The sequence below is a fragment of the Oratosquilla oratoria genome, unplaced genomic scaffold, assembly GCF_046742065.1.
Source record: "Oratosquilla oratoria isolate Oo_2021 unplaced genomic scaffold, ASM4674206v1 SCAFFOLD64, whole genome shotgun sequence".
Taxonomy (NCBI): domain Eukaryota; kingdom Metazoa; phylum Arthropoda; class Malacostraca; order Stomatopoda; family Squillidae; genus Oratosquilla; species Oratosquilla oratoria.
The window spans coordinates 414,276-430,047 of NW_027467728.1; the positions used below are offsets into that span (position 1 = coordinate 414,276).

The following is a 15,772-nucleotide window of genomic DNA, read 5'->3' on the forward strand; positions in this document are numbered from 1 at the left end:
TCTGTGCATCTTTTTCTGTTGATGCATTAAATCACTCCCTTAAATGCCAGGAGTCCATGCAACAGGTGTATTGATCCAGGGTGCAATTTGTCTACCCACTATATTCCACACAAGAATGGTAAATCCAACAGTGGTGATCATGTAAAGTCTATGAGGAAGTGACTAGAATGTACAGCATTCATTATTTTTGCCTTCTGGAGTGGCTGGTAATTATGAACCAAGTTACCTTGTGACTCAAGAGAATTTGCACAATTCTGATACTTAAGAACCTTGAATATTTCATGCTACTCATAAGAGATAATTGTATCCTATAGCAATCCTTTGCAATATTCCATGACATCTATGGTTTTCAGTACATTTCTGAGGAAAATTATTATGGCTTTCCATATCCACAAAAAACCACTAGCCAAGGGCAGGCTATCTAAGAGCAATACAAGGTCTTAACTATTTCAGTTCCTAAATAAACAATGTAAAGATAAAAATTAGTTCTAAAAACATACCAAGACTTTAAGCACCTACCTGGAAAGTAGTTCGAAGTGTATGTACTGATCGAGAGAGAGAATGGAGACACCTGACAGCTGCCAATTGTACAGGTGGACTAGCTGATGCAAGTGAATTGACAATTGTTTCCATCAAACCCTCAGTTTCAATCACACGCTGCCGTATTACCTCATCATTAGCACCCAATGAAGCATACACCTTTAGAGCTGCTTCCTTCATTAACTCACTCCATAAGGTGGAACCATCATACTGGCGACTGGTCTATGAAAAAAAAAATAATAATAAATAAATAAATAAATAAATAAAATAAAATAAAATAGAAAAAAATAAAATCAACATATAAAAATATCACACATTGGCATACAAAACTAGAAAGAAAACAAAATTACACATTTCTCTGGCACTTTTACATTTTTCTTTTCTATATATACAATTTCCCCATCTGGGGTATTGGCTGCATGTTATTCCTCATCTGGGATATTGACTGTATGTTATTGTGGAGTTAAAAGCTGCTCAGTTGCATGCAACTGATACTTTAGGGTCTATATGGGGTGCCCCTATGGATCAGAGCCACACATCATTTTGTCTGTGATAGAGGAAATATCTAATCATAGAGAAATGATGATACTTTATTATTTTCAAACTGTCCCTCCTTTATGCTGTCCCCCACTCTTAATACAGTGAGTCCTCGTTATACGGTACATATGCGTTCCTGAAAACCTTACCGCAAATTTGAATTACTGTATACCGAACCCAAGTTTCGACTTATTGCAGACGTACCTTCTCCCTGCTCTTTCCTCTTCAAAATATCTAATTTTACCTTCAAAACACGAGCGGATACCGTACCTGTGAATTTTTCTTACCGTAAATAGAATCGAGGGTAGTAATTACCAAATACAGTCGAACCTCGAAAGCCCGGACTCCGAATGCCCGGACCCTCGTATGACCGGTCGAAATGAACAAAGGGCCGACTTTTCAAGCAAAGTTCCCTATTTGTCCGGTAGGTGGCAGCGACGGCCGTACACGTGTACTCAAACCCGGCCTAGTCAAGCTGCCACCAGGGCTGCCGTTTCATAGAATTTTGTACCAAAACGTAGTAAAATAGCGGCATGTGGCAACTGCACAAGGACATGAGGAAATTTGTTCTACATATCAGCGGGCCGTTAAAAACATTCAAAAACTCAAACTTTTGTTTAAAAATCATAGAACTACTTATTAAATAATAAATGGTACATCAAAATATGACTTTTATTGGTAATTGTGTTACATACATATACATACATATACCAAGGCTTTTTCCCCCTTACAAGGGGGGTAGCCAAAAAGAAAAAGGCATAAAATCATTCCCACCCATTCCATCCCTGAATACACTCCACACCCCTCCACCCTCCCTCTTATCTTAGCTAAGATAAGAGGGAGGTAGTTGTGTTACTTTTAAAATATTATACCCCAAAAGATACGTTTTTACCGTCTAGAAAAAAATTTACGCTAAAGTTTTAGCTTTCTTTTAGCGATAATAATATAAAAAATAATTTTTATATCTTACTGAATATGTTAGGGCATGGGGGCCTTATATACATCCAAGAATAAAAAACTAGAACCAACATTTTGTCAAAGTTTGACAAGTATATCTTGCTATGAAGGTCTGCACACGCCCGAGAAAAATGTATGCCCCGGTATGGCAACACTCCCATTCTACACGGCAGTGTAGAAAACGCGGCAACCGTGGCCGCCACCACTGTCCTGTGTGCATACCTTCTGATATTTACAGTGTACGTAATACAAAATACAGTACAGTGCACTGTATATACAGTACATTTACATGCCTGTATTACAGTTATTATTACAGAATTATTAGTATTATAGTATTATTACAGTATTGTTACTATTACAGTGTTAGAGTATTATTCTTATGTGTTTCTATGCCATATCATACATTACCTATACGTATACCGCTACGAAAATCTACGGGTGTTAGGGCGATATTTTCGATGACCGGACTTTTGGCATGACCGGACCACCCTTCCCCCCAATTAGTCCGGGCTTTCGAGGTTCGACTGTACTGTAACTGTGAATTTACCGGATAAAGATTTACCGTATAAGGAGGACTCACTGTATCAATATACCGAAGGCTTCTCCCCTTTACAAGGGAAGTAGCCAAATCAAAGGTACACACCCAATCCCATCTACCACCCATTGTTTCCCTCTCATCTTAGCTCCTCATGGAAGAAGGGTCATCCCTGTTTCCTGCCCACTGCCCAGGTCAGAAACAATATAGCAAGACAGAGCACATTCACAGTAAGGCCATTTCACTCACATGTTGACCCTCTTTCTCTGTCCTCTCATGCAGAAATTAGAGAAGACAGGGAGAAATCCCTTCAGACTATGTCAAAATATCATTCACAAACAGCCCCCCCCCCCCATCCCCCACTCTCTCCCTTTCTTGCTCAACAGTCATAGAAAAGGGAGAAGATGGGGAGAACCACTATCATAAAAGTATTAGCATGAAAATTACCAATTCCAGAAACTTACAATTGGAGAGGCACAGAAATCAACTGGGGGAAGTGCTGGACCAGCTTGACATTTGAGGTAGTCAGTCAAGGTCTGAATAAGGTGATCTGTCATAGCAGCTGTGTGCTGAAGCTCTGTGCTTATCTGGTTACAAAAAACAAAATTATTATTTTTCTTCCCATCATCTATCAATAAATTTTGCTATTATTAATTTTATTAAAGAAGATGATAACCAACAGTGGTTATGTAATTACCAAAACTCAACAAAAACTTGTATTTACTGCACTACCAATGCTGTACATGTTGAAAACTCACTTCAGTAAGATATGCAAGTGTATTTCCTGCTTCAACTCTTTCCCATACTTCCCTGTCTCTACGACACATTCTTACCTGGAATTGAATAAAACATCTTTCCATTGGATAAAAGAATTACAAAAAATAATGCATAAATTCCAAGTAAACAATTTAATTCTAGCAATTCGATATTTATTTATATACCAAGGGGCTCTTCCTCCTTATAATGGAGGTAGCCAATGTATCAATAATATATGTAATTCCTTACAAGACACTGTAGAGTTTTGAAGACAATTTTGGGATCATCAGCAGACAAAGCCCCTGCACGGTGAAGGAAGGTGAGGCACACTGCTGCTGCCAATTGCATATCCCGAGCTTTGTCTCGAGACATTAGACCAACAAGCAAATCAGGAACTGCTTTTCCACCATAACTTCTGGTTGCAATTGTTACAGACACTCTCTCATTACTGGAACAATAAAAAACTTTTTGAAGCCATTACACTACTTTAGTAATAATATAATTGACATAAATTCAAAGATCACTCCACTAGCACACTACTCACAAACATTACTCATTACTGCAGTAATGAGCAACTTCTTGAAGCTATTACACCACATACATACATATACCAATGGCTTATTACCCCTTACAAGGGAGGTAGCCAAAGTCAAAGGTATAAATCCACTCCTACCTATCTCATCCCCACATACTCCACTCCCATTTACCACCCCTCCCTCCCTCTTTTCTTGGCTCCTCCTGGAGGACAGATCATCCCTGCATCTCACCCACTGCCCTGGGTCAGAAGCAATGTAGCAAGACACAGCACATCCACAGCAAGGCTGCTTCATTTAATTGGTGACCCCCTCTCCATCCCCTCATGCAGAAAAAGAGAAGATGGGGAGAAATCCCTTTGGGCTGCATCAAAATATCATTCACACATACTCCACCCCATCCCCCACCCACTCCCTTCCATGCATCACAGCATCATTCATACACAACCATTCTCCACTCACCCCTATCTTCTGTCTTCTCCCTTCCTTCCTCAACAGACATTCCCTTCTTTCTCAATGCCCCTTTTACCCCATCCATCCATCTCATCCTTGGTCAACCCCTCATGTTCATTCCTTCCATCTCTGCCTTCCACACCACTTTTACAAATGTTTCTTCATTCATTCTTTCCATTTGTCCAAACCATCCTAATACTCTTTCATCAACCCTATCTCCCAACTCCCTTTTTACCCCTGCTCTCCTCCTCACATCCTCTTCTCTCATTCTATCCAACCTAGTAACCCCCACCTTCCCAGGCATTTCATCTCAAACATAATTAAACTCTTCTTCTCTTATGTTCCATGTTTCTGCCTTATACAGTACTGTCAACACAATCACTCTTTCATACAATCTCCTCTTATCATCCATTTCTAAATGTCTATTTCTCATTAAACATTTTAAGCACTCATAGCATTTACTTGCATTTCTCAATCTACATTCTACCTCAACTTCCATTCCTTCCTTTTCCGCCACATTCGCACCCAAGTATCTAAAACTATCCACTTCCTCCAGTCTCTCCCTTAATACTCACAATTTGATTCCATCCTCTCCCCTAGTACATCTCATCATTTTAATTTTACCCACATTTATCTTCAACTTCCTTCTTTCACACACCTTTCTAAACTCTGCCACTAACTCCCTTAATCCCTCCTCTTATCCTGCTACAAGTGCATTGTGTTCAGCAAACAACCGCTGGCTTATCTCCCATTTTTCTCTATTTTATTTACCCATCTCCAATCCCCAGCCCATTACCCTTGCATTTACTTCTTGCACCACCCCATCCATATAAAAGTTGAACAGCCAAGGCAACATAACACATGCCTGGTGAAGTCTCACCTTTACCTCAAATCACTCACTCTCTCCATTTCTGATTCTAACATAGGCTCTACTACTCTCGTAAAAACTCTTGACTGCTCTTTACAGCTTTCCTCCTATCCCATATTTCTGCAATACCTCCCAGAGTGCCTTCCTATCTACCCTGTCATAAGCATTTTCCAAATCTATAAAGGTCCAAAAAACATCCTCACCTTTTCCTAAAACTTTCTCACATTCATTCTGATAAAAAATCTGATCCACACAAAAAAATTGTAGTGGAGAGTTGATGGTGGAGATGTGTCTAGAAAGAGAGCTAATGATAGCAAATACAGTGTTTAGGAAGAAAGTCAAGTACACATGGGAGAGGGTGGTGGATGAAAGGGTGGTAGATAGGGCATTAATGGATTTTATAATGGTTACCAGGAGAATAATAGGAAGAGTTAAGGATGTACATGTTCTAAGTGGAGAGAGTGAGGGAATATCAGATAATTTTTTGGTGGAGGGTAAGTTGAGAATGGAGAAAGAGGAAAAGGACAGAAGGTAGGGAGGTGTTTAAAGTAAACTGCTTAAATGAGAAAAGTAGGAGTAGGAGTACAAGAAGCTGAGAGAGGAATGGGAGGGAGAGAAGGATGGAGTAGAACTAGGAGTGGAGGAGGAAATAGAAGGAAGGGTAGTGAGTGGTGGGATGAGGAAGCAAAGGTTGTAGAAGAGAAGAAGCAAGCATTCACAGATTGGTTACAAAATAGGACAAATTATATGAGAGGTACAAAGAAAAGAGAAAAGAATTATAGCACAAGATAAAGGAGGCAAAGAAGAGAGCAGATGTGAAATGGGGTAAGAGTATGACAGAAAATTTTGAAAGTAATAAAAAGATGTTTTGGAAAAAAAATAGGAAGAGAAGGCAAGTCAAGTAGAAAAGGTAAAAGGTGCAAATAGAGAGATAATTGGAAGAGATGGCAGTAAGAGGAAGATAGGCAGAGTATTTTAGCAAGTAGCTAAATGTGAAGGAAGACAGGGAAGGAAAGGTAGTTACAATGTTAAGTCCTAAGAAAATGACAGTGAGTAAAATGGAGGATAAGGAAAGATGATGATGAGAGCAGGTAAGGCACCTGGGTTGGATGGGTGTCATGCAAAATGTCTAAAAAAGGGAGGTACAGTGATGGTGGACTGGCTGGTGAGGTTATTAAATATTTGTTTAAGAGAGGGTAAAGTATTAGAGGACTGGAGGAGTGCTTGTATAGTTCCACTTTATAGGGGAAAGGGGGACAAGTGTGAGTGTGGTAGTTTCAGAGGGATCAGTTTGTTAATTGTAGTTGGGAAGGCTTATGGGAGGGTTTTAATTGAGAACATTAGGAGAGGAACAGAGGGAGTAATTAGTGACAAACAGTGTGGGTTTAGGAAAGGTAGGGCTTGTGTGGATCAGATTTTTACAACCAATGGGTATATTATTAATCTAGAACAAGGGACACAGTTCAATGCCCTGATACTTACCTACACATTCAGCATCAAATTTAGTTTTACTACTGATATGAGAAATATATGGATAGTCTTTTGCATTTGCAGCACTGGGAATATTATTCATGTTATTCATATAGTACCATATATGTTCTTGTTTTGCAATTCTGTGACAAAAGCAGTTATGTGCTAAAATAAAGGTAAAAATTCCATTTACTTTTCTATATTGAATCCCACTCAAAGCATATAAATGAAAATTACTTTCGTACTTTACAAATCTGTGACAGAAATTCATTATATTACATCATATTGACAGTTTAGACATGGTCAAAAAGGATGGAAATTGTGAAAATTACAATTCACTGCACAGTTATGCACAAAAACAGTGGCAGTTTTGAGTTTAGATTCATTGATATACATCATAAAGTTGGCGACCACTATTCTCAACTTTTGTAGCAGATTTTGGTGAAATAAAAATGCTGATAAAAATGTAAGAAAACTTCAGGATGACGGAAAAACAAATTCAATCAATTTATTTAGATATAATCTAAAAGTTAATTAGGAAAATTTGATTTTGAAAATTGTATGTGCTTATCCTTTAAAGAGCAAAGTACATACATACATATACCAATGTCTTTTAACCCCTTACAAAGGAGGTCCCTGTCTGGGGTGTTGGCTACATGTTGTTATGGCAAAGTAGCATGCATGCCCCTATGGACCAGAGCCACACATCACTTTGTCTGTGATAGAGAAGGACTGATCACAAAGAAATGATGAAACTTTTATTATACTGCTACTGTCCCTCCGTTATAGTGTCCCCCAACCCCTTGTTGCTGTCCTGTACCATTTCTCTGAATTTCATTTCCTTGTTTCGCCTACCCTGTGGTGGGGGGAAAAGAATGCTGCCACAAAGTATTCCCACTTGGATCATAAGGGGCGAGAAAACTGGGACAGGGATTGGGATCAGGCATCCTTCTCAGCTGTAGCCCCACAGGGGACATTCCTAAAAAAAGTAAAGGCATAAGAGGGTCTAGCAGTTTTCCAACTAGCACCCTAAGGTTTGGGACTTTTAATGTGCGTGGATGTGGTACAGATGAGAGTAAAAGGGAAGAGATAGGTAGTATGTTTGTGAGAAAGATGGATGTGTTGGCTTTGAGTGAAACTAAGATGAGAGGGAAGGGTGAGTGTGAGTTTGGGAGTGTAGTTGGGAGGTTCTCAGAAGTGAAGAGAGGGTGAGGGAGAGAAGGGGTGGCTATACTAGTAAGTGAAGAGATAGGTAAACATGTAGTGGAGTGGAAGGAGGTTTCTACGAGGTCAATGTGGGTGAAGGTGAAACTGGGAAAGGAGATGTGGGTCTTTGTAAGTGTAAATGGGCCTGGTTGTGAGAAGAGTGTAGAAGAAAGGGAGGCTTTTTGGATAGATTTAAATGAGTACATAGAGGGATGAGGGAGGAGCATCAATGTAGTAGTATTGGGAGACCTTAATGCTAGGGTAGGAAATGTACCAATTGACGGAATGGTTGTGAGATGTGGAGTTCCAGGAAAGATTCGTAGTGGAGAGTTGATGGTGGAGATGTATCTAGTAAAAGAGTTGATGATAGCAAATACAGCGTTTCGGAAGAAAGTCAAGCATAAGTACACATGGGAGAGGGAGGTGGATGGAAGGGTGGTAGATAGAGCATTAATGGACTATGTAGTGGTAGATAGGAGTATAACAGGAAGAGTAAAGGATGTACATGTTCTAAAGGGGGAGAGTGGAGGAAAGATAATTATTTGGTGTAAGGTAAGTTGAGAGTGGAGGATAGATGGAGAAAGAGGAAAAGGACAAAAGGTGAGGAAGTGCTTAGGGTGAACTCTTTAAATGAGCAGTAAAGGAGAAGGTGTACAGGAAGAAGCTGAGAGAGGAGTGGGAGGGAGTGAGGGATAGAGTAGAACTAGGAGTGGAGGAGGAATGGGGATGGTTCAAGGAGGGGGTCATAAAGTGTGCAAAGATGGTGTGTGGAACAAGAAGGATGGGAGGGAATAGAAGGAAGGGTAGTGAGTGGTGGGATGAGGAAACAAAGAAGGTTGTAGAAGAGAAGAAGCGAGCTTTCACAGATTGGTTACATAATAGGATAAGGGAGTCATATGAGAGGTACAAAGAAAAGAAAAGAGAAGTAAAGCAAAAGGTAAAGGAGGCAAAGAGGAGAACAGATGTGAAGTGGGGTAAGAGTATGACAGAAAATTTTGAAAGTAATAAAAAGATGCTTTAGAAAGAAATTAAGAGAGGAAGAGGAGGCAAATCAAGTAGAGAAGAAAAGGTAAAAGGTGCAGATGGAAAGATGATAATGGAAGAGAAGGCAGTAAGAGGAAGATGGGCAGAGTATTTTAGGGAGTTGCTAAATGTGAAGGAAGATAGGGAAGGAAGAATAGTTGGAGTGGGAAGTGCTAAGAAAATGACCGTGATGAGTGAGGAAAATGGAGGAGAAATAAGGAAGGATGAAGTGAAGGCAGTTGTTAAGATGATGAGAGCAGGTGAGGCACCTGGTCTGGATATGTCTAAAAAAAGGAGGTACAGTGATGGTGGACTGGCTAGTAAGGCTATTTAATGTTTGTTGGAGAGAGGGTAGAGTGCCAGAGGACTGGAGGAGTGCCTGTACAGTTCCACTCTACAAGGGAAAAGGGGATAAGTGTGAGTGTAGTAGTTTCAGAGGGATTAGCTTGTTAAGAGTAGTTGGGAAGGCTTATGGGAGGATCTTGATTGAGAGGATTAGGAGAGGAACAGAGGGAGTAATTGGTGAGGAACAGTGTGGATTTAGGACGGGTAGAGGTTCCGTAGATCAGATTTTTGTGGTAAGACAGATATGTGAGAAAGCTATAGGAAAAGGTAAGGATGTTTTTTGAGCCTTTATGGAACTGGAAAAGGCTTATGACAGGGTAGACAGGAAGGCACTGTGGGAGGTTTTGTTGATATACAGGATAGGAGGAAAGCTTTTAGGAGCTGTCAGAAGCTTTTATGAGAGTAGCAGAGCATGTGCTAGGATTAGAAATGGAGAGAGTGAGTGGTTCGAGGTAAAGGTGGGACTTCGTCAGGGATGTGTTATGTCGCCCTGGCTGTTCAACTTATATATGGATGGGGTAGTGCGAGAGGTAAATGCAAGGGTAGTGGGTCAGGGATTGGAGATGGTTAAAGAAAATGGAGAAAAGTAGGAGGTGAGCCAGCTGTTATTTGCTGATGACACTGTGCTTGTAGCAGGATCTTAGGAGGGATTGAGGAAGTTAGTGACAGAGTTTGGGAGAGTGGGTGAAAGAAGAGAGTTGAAGATAAATGTGGGTAAAAGTAAGGTCTATTTCTCATTACACTTTTTAATCCACCAAGGCATTTACTCGCTTCTCTCAATCTACATTCTACCTCCACCCCCACTCCTCCCTTTCCTGTCACATTCGCACCCACCCCCACCCAGCCTACTCCCATTCATCACCCATTTCCCTTTCCCCCTTATAAAGAGAGAATGTTATCAAAGGTGAGTGCAATTATGGAATCCTTTACAAGAGTGGGTGGGGGATGGGAGGTGAGGGAGTATGTGTGAAAAAATAATTTGACGGAACCTGAAGGGATTTCTCCCCGTCTTCTCATTTTCTGCATGAAGGGACAGAGAGTGGGGTCACCGATTTAATGAAGCAGCCTTGCTGTGGATGTGCTGTCTTGTGACACTGCTTCTGACCCAGGGCAGTGGGCAAGATGCAGGGATGACCCATCATCCAAGAGGAACCAAGATAAGAGGGAGGGAAGGGGTTGAATGGGAGTGGAATATATGGAGGATGGAATGGGTAGGAGTGGATTTTACATCTTTGTTTTTTGGCTACCTCCCTTGTAAAGGAGAGAAACCCTTTGGTATATGTATGTACAAGATAAATGTCATACTGAATTATTTTACCACAGCTGGGCAAGTTCCTCGGTACATTCCGATTTAGTTTGGCCGCGGTTACCCCTCCCAAATTATTAAAGCATTATAGGTGCCAGTATAGTATGTGGCCTATGAAATTTTTCTTTGGTATAGTATGTGACCTACTGGACTTTTATTTCAGTATGAACCTGTCTCTTAAGCTTTAATAGTTTGGGAGCACTAACCACGGCCAAACTGAAGTGGAATGCACCAAGGAATATGCCCAGCTCTGGATTTTACCACCATTAGACTTGAAATCCCATTAATACCTTTGGCACTCAATCCCCAGACTGGTCTCAAAATCTGTATCAGCTTCAACTATTTTTCCTCAATTTCAATTTTGTAAAATCCTTATAACTAGTGATTGCTCCTCTCAGCTGGTAGGAGAATAAGGTGGATACCAACTATGAGTTGTCAAGCTCTCTTTTATGTAACGAGGAAGAATGATGAAGCTTATAGTCTGGGCCTAGTCTAGTGACAGCAAGCCAACTAGTTAGGGCTGCAGCTCCATACAGAGATGAGGGCATTAATAAAATTTTAACACAAAGAGCTAGGGAGACAATTATCTCTAATGTCTGTGTCTCAAAGGATCACTTTATGCAAGCTCTCATTGTTGATACCACTCTTATATTTCACATCTATAATAAATTATAAAAAATTGTATTAAACTTTTGTTTGTAACCCTCTGTAAGAAAAAACTTTGATAGAAACATTTTCCATGTTCTTACTTGTGACACATAGCAGCAAGACAATGAAGAGCAGGCAGTTGTACCCGAGACACTGGGGAACACAGCATGCATGCAACAAGTTCTGCTCCACCTGCTTCCAACAACAGTTGCTGCTGCTCACTTGTCTGACAAAGATGTTTCAATTTCAGTATTAAAATGGCCAATGCAAATGAAAAAAACATTGTTTCAGTGGCAATAAATACCATATTTGATGGCACATATGGCACAATCCCCTCCCCTGAAATTATATGTCACAACTGTTCATGTACCGAGTGCCTGCAGCATACGTTGTATGCAGCAATTTAAAAAATTTGCCAAAGCATTATGTCAAGGGTCAAATCTGTGGTAATGACCAAGTAGCCCTATCCATTGGCTATAAAAGGCACCCAAAAAAAAAAAAAAAAAAATTATTGACAAAAAATCGGCCTTTAGGATGTAATTTAGGCAATTCTGGTGTACAAAATGAAGTATGAGAAGGTAAAGTTATACTTTGACAGTTAGGCAGGTGCTATTTAGTACGTATTCAGACATAAAGAACTGGCAATTTCTCACTGCCAATTTTTGTAATAAAAGTGTAATACAATAAGAAACATCACAATCACCTATCCTCCACGAAATTATAAAAAAAAGATAGCAAAAAATCAATTTACCACATAACAAAGTGGTAAATATTTGCCCCCCAAAAAAATCCACAAAACTATTTATAAACACGTTTTCTGTGTCAGACTAATATGGGTGACTGTACATTGACTTGAAACATCATAAATGTCAAAATCCCTCACTCTCTGAAATTCTAACGAAGCTTCCCCCAAAAAATACAACAGACATTCTCGTCCAACCCGCGTGAGGAGCAAAAGAAAGTCTACAGATTTTCTACCAAACTTTCGCATGCATATCTCGACAAAATCAACCCAGTTTCTCCACTTCTAGGCTAAGGTGAATCAAAATAAGCAAGATTTGTTGGTTTTACAATATTTTGAGTTAATTTAAGTAAAAGAAAAAGAAAAAATATTGCAGGGGGGGAATATAAACAACATTTGTCTGGCAATGTATGGGTTAATCTGTTGTTCTGTTTTGACTTTATGATTGAATACCTAATATATTTCAGTAAATATGAATTTCTAATATGTGCGAAACTTTCTTTTTCTGAATATTCCTAGTTAGAGAGGAAGGGGGACATTTTGTATGCCATCAAATACAGTAATCATAAAAAAGTATTACTCTATTATAAATAAGAAACATCCATCACTTACCTTGTTTGTCAAGCAATATCCACTGTACTCTGTTTATGAATATGGAGACATTGGTGATGATGACAATGAAGAAGTAAATGAAGTAGAGAAGTAATAGGATGGAAGGGAAAAAAAAAAAAAAAAAAAAAAAAAAAAATTAAAAGAATATATAAATAAATAAATAAAGTAACTTTACAATTCCAAAATAGCTTTGACAGATACCTTACATGCATGTGCCAGAATATTGGCAACACACTCCTGGTTGCTAGTTGGGTGGTAACCATACTGTATCAATGTTGTAAGCAATTTGTGGTCCCAGTTAGGTACTGGGGCACAACCTTGTCTGTACACAGAACGTAGGCAACACAAAACCATCTGAGTGTATGCATTCCAGCCACAGCTTGCCCCTGCTTCAAGTTCTGTAATAAAGTTTGTAATTCATTTGAAATTACAAGAATCTTATATTCACATCTGTACAAACATTACATACATACATATACCAAAGGCTTTTTCCCCCTTACATGGGGGGTAGCCAAAAAGAAAAAGGCATAGAAACCACTCCCACCCATTCCATTCCCCACATATTCCACTCCCCTCCACCCTCCTTCTTATCTTGGCACCTCCTGGATGACAGGTCATCCCTGCATCTCACCCACTGCCCTGGGTCAGAAGCAGTGTCGCAAGACACAGCACATCCACAGCAAGGCCGCTTCATAAAGTTGGCGACCCCCTCTCCGTCCCCTCATGCAGAAAAGGAGAAGACTGGGAGAAATCCCTTTGGGCTGCGTCAAATTTTTTCTCATACATACTTCTTCACCCCTTATCCCCCACCCACTCCCCCTCATGCATCACAGCATCATCCATACAAAACCCTTCTCCATTCACCCCTACCTTCTGTCCTCTCCCGTCCTTCCTCAACAGACATTCCTCTACACATTACATTTTGAAAAGATTTTCCTCTTACTTACGCTGCCAAAGGATGGGCAAAAGTCCAGCCTGGACCAAAGCTGTTGCATGTTCAGGCAACCCTTTAGCCAGAGAATTGAGCACAGTAGCAACTTCTGTCTTAAGGTTCAAATCCGAGTCTTGTTGAGTGAGAAGCTGTAGAAGGCGTGTGACTATACCTTGTTCTATAATGGAACCCTTTTCACGCACACTACCAATAACAGCAAATTTCAACTCGCTGTAAACATCAGAAAAATATAAATTAATTTTTCCATTGGTTGAAGAAGTGTCTTTTTTCCCTAATCTCTTAAAAGAATGAATTATGTATTGTAATCTAATACAGTGCTATAGCACTCATAGCAACATGAGCTGTTACCTTTAGTTTCATTCACAGCAAACCTGAGACTCCAAAGTGCAGTCACCAGGTGTTAACTCTCCTTTTATGATAAAAAGCCATTTTGGGTTTAGTCCAAAGATATTTTAGGGCTAAGTGTCCCAATTCAAGAAACAAAAATGACACTTTACCCAACCCACATTCACTAATTGTGTAACATTAAGGGGAAAACAATACACAACATATGTGTGGACTAAAACACTATTACACACCACCATACATTATTAAAAAAAATGAATAAATAAATAAATACATACATACATAACCAGTGTTTTTTCCCCCTTACAAGGGAGGTAGCCAAAAAGAAAAAGGCATAAAAACCATTCCCACCCATTCCATCCCTAACTACCACTCCCCTCTTATCTTGGCACCTCCTGGATGATGTGACATCCCTGCATCTTGTCCACTGCCCTGGGTCAGAGGCAGTGTCGCAAGACACACAGCACATCCACAGCAAGGCCACTTCATTAAATCGGTGACCCCCCCCCCCCTCTCCGTCCCCTCATGCAGAAAAGGAGAAGACGGGGAGAAATCCCTTCGGGCTGTGTCAAAATTTTCTCACACATACTACCTCACCCCCTATCCCCCCACCCATTCCACCTCATGCATCACAACATCATCCATATACAACCATTCTCCATTCACCCCTGTCTTCTGTCCTCTCCTGTCCTTCCTCAACAGACATTCCCCTCTTCCCCAAAGCCCCTTTCACCCCATCCATCTCATCCTAGGTTGCCCCCTCATGTTCACTCCCTCCACATCTGCCTTCCATACCTCTTTTACTAGTCTTTCTTCACTCATTCTTTCCATGTGTCCAAACCATCCCAACACTCTTTCATCCACCCATCTCCCAACTCCCTTACCACCTCTGTTCTCCTCCTCATCTCCTCATTTCTCACTCTATCCAGCATAGTAACCCCCATCATACTTCTCAGACACCTCATCTCAAACACATTCAAACTCCTTCTCTCTTCCTCTCTTATGTTCCATGTTTCTGCCCCATACAGTGCTGTTGGCACAATCACTCCTTCATATAGTCTCCTCTTAGCATCCATTCCCAAATGTCTATTCCTCATTACACTTTTTAATCCAAGGCATTTACTTGCTTCTCTCAATCTCCATTCTACCTCCACCTCCACTCCACCCTTTCCTGCCACATTCGCAACCAAGTATCTAAAACTAACCACTTCCTCCAGTCGCTCTCCCTTAACGCTCACTTCCATACTGCTGCCACTTTCACCCCTTGTACATCTCATCACCTTACTTTTACCCACATTTATCTTCAACTTTCTTTTTTCACACACTTTCCCTAACTCTGTCACCAACTTCCTCAATCCCTCCTCTGATCCTGCTATAAGCGCAGTGTCGTCTGCAAACAACAGCTGGCTCACCTCTCACTTTTCTCCATTTTCTTGAACCATCTCCAATAAATAAAATAATCAATAAAATAAAATAAAAGACACAGAAGAAAATGGAAATATATATATATATATACAGGTAAACGTCGACTTACGATGGCATTAGGTTTCGATAGAGCCATCGTAAGACGATCTCATCGTAAGTCGATCCCCACTCTGTTCCGTGGTCACTGTACCTAGCCTACCTGTATATTAACCACCAGAGATACTGAATATAGCCTATTAAACATGTACAGTAGTTTATTTAATCATTTTTATCCTTTTTACCATATTCAAACACTATAATATGTATTTTCAGTACGGGACTTAAATCTCGCGGGCAGCAGCCAATGCCAGCCGTACGACGTGACGTAATAATACTCGCATCATAAAATATAGTCACCGCTTATATCGATCGTTCTCTCTTTCACCCGCGAATTTTGAAAACCACAGAGAATGAATCATTTGAGAGAATGTAAAAACACAGGGGCGACTACAATAAATATAATCAAGACGCCGATATGGC

The 15,772-nt window shown here is 40.2% G+C and overlaps 1 protein-coding gene across 1 annotated transcript in view; it reads right to left on the bottom strand.

Annotated features, from left to right (window-relative positions):
* LOC143023823 (armadillo repeat-containing protein 8-like) overlaps positions 1 to 15,772 on the bottom strand; it is an 83,187-nt gene that overhangs the window by 38,642 nt on the left and 28,773 nt on the right. The window contains exons 3-9 of the mRNA XM_076182447.1: positions 13,479 to 13,693; positions 12,733 to 12,929; positions 11,279 to 11,403; positions 3,575 to 3,773; positions 3,328 to 3,402; positions 3,034 to 3,156; positions 520 to 762 (exon numbers count right to left, since the gene is read on the bottom strand). Coding sequence (XP_076038562.1) covers positions 520 to 762; positions 3,034 to 3,156; positions 3,328 to 3,402; positions 3,575 to 3,773; positions 11,279 to 11,403; positions 12,733 to 12,929; positions 13,479 to 13,693 — 1,177 coding nt within the window. The remainder of the gene's footprint in view (positions 1 to 519; positions 763 to 3,033; positions 3,157 to 3,327; positions 3,403 to 3,574; positions 3,774 to 11,278; positions 11,404 to 12,732; positions 12,930 to 13,478; positions 13,694 to 15,772) is intronic.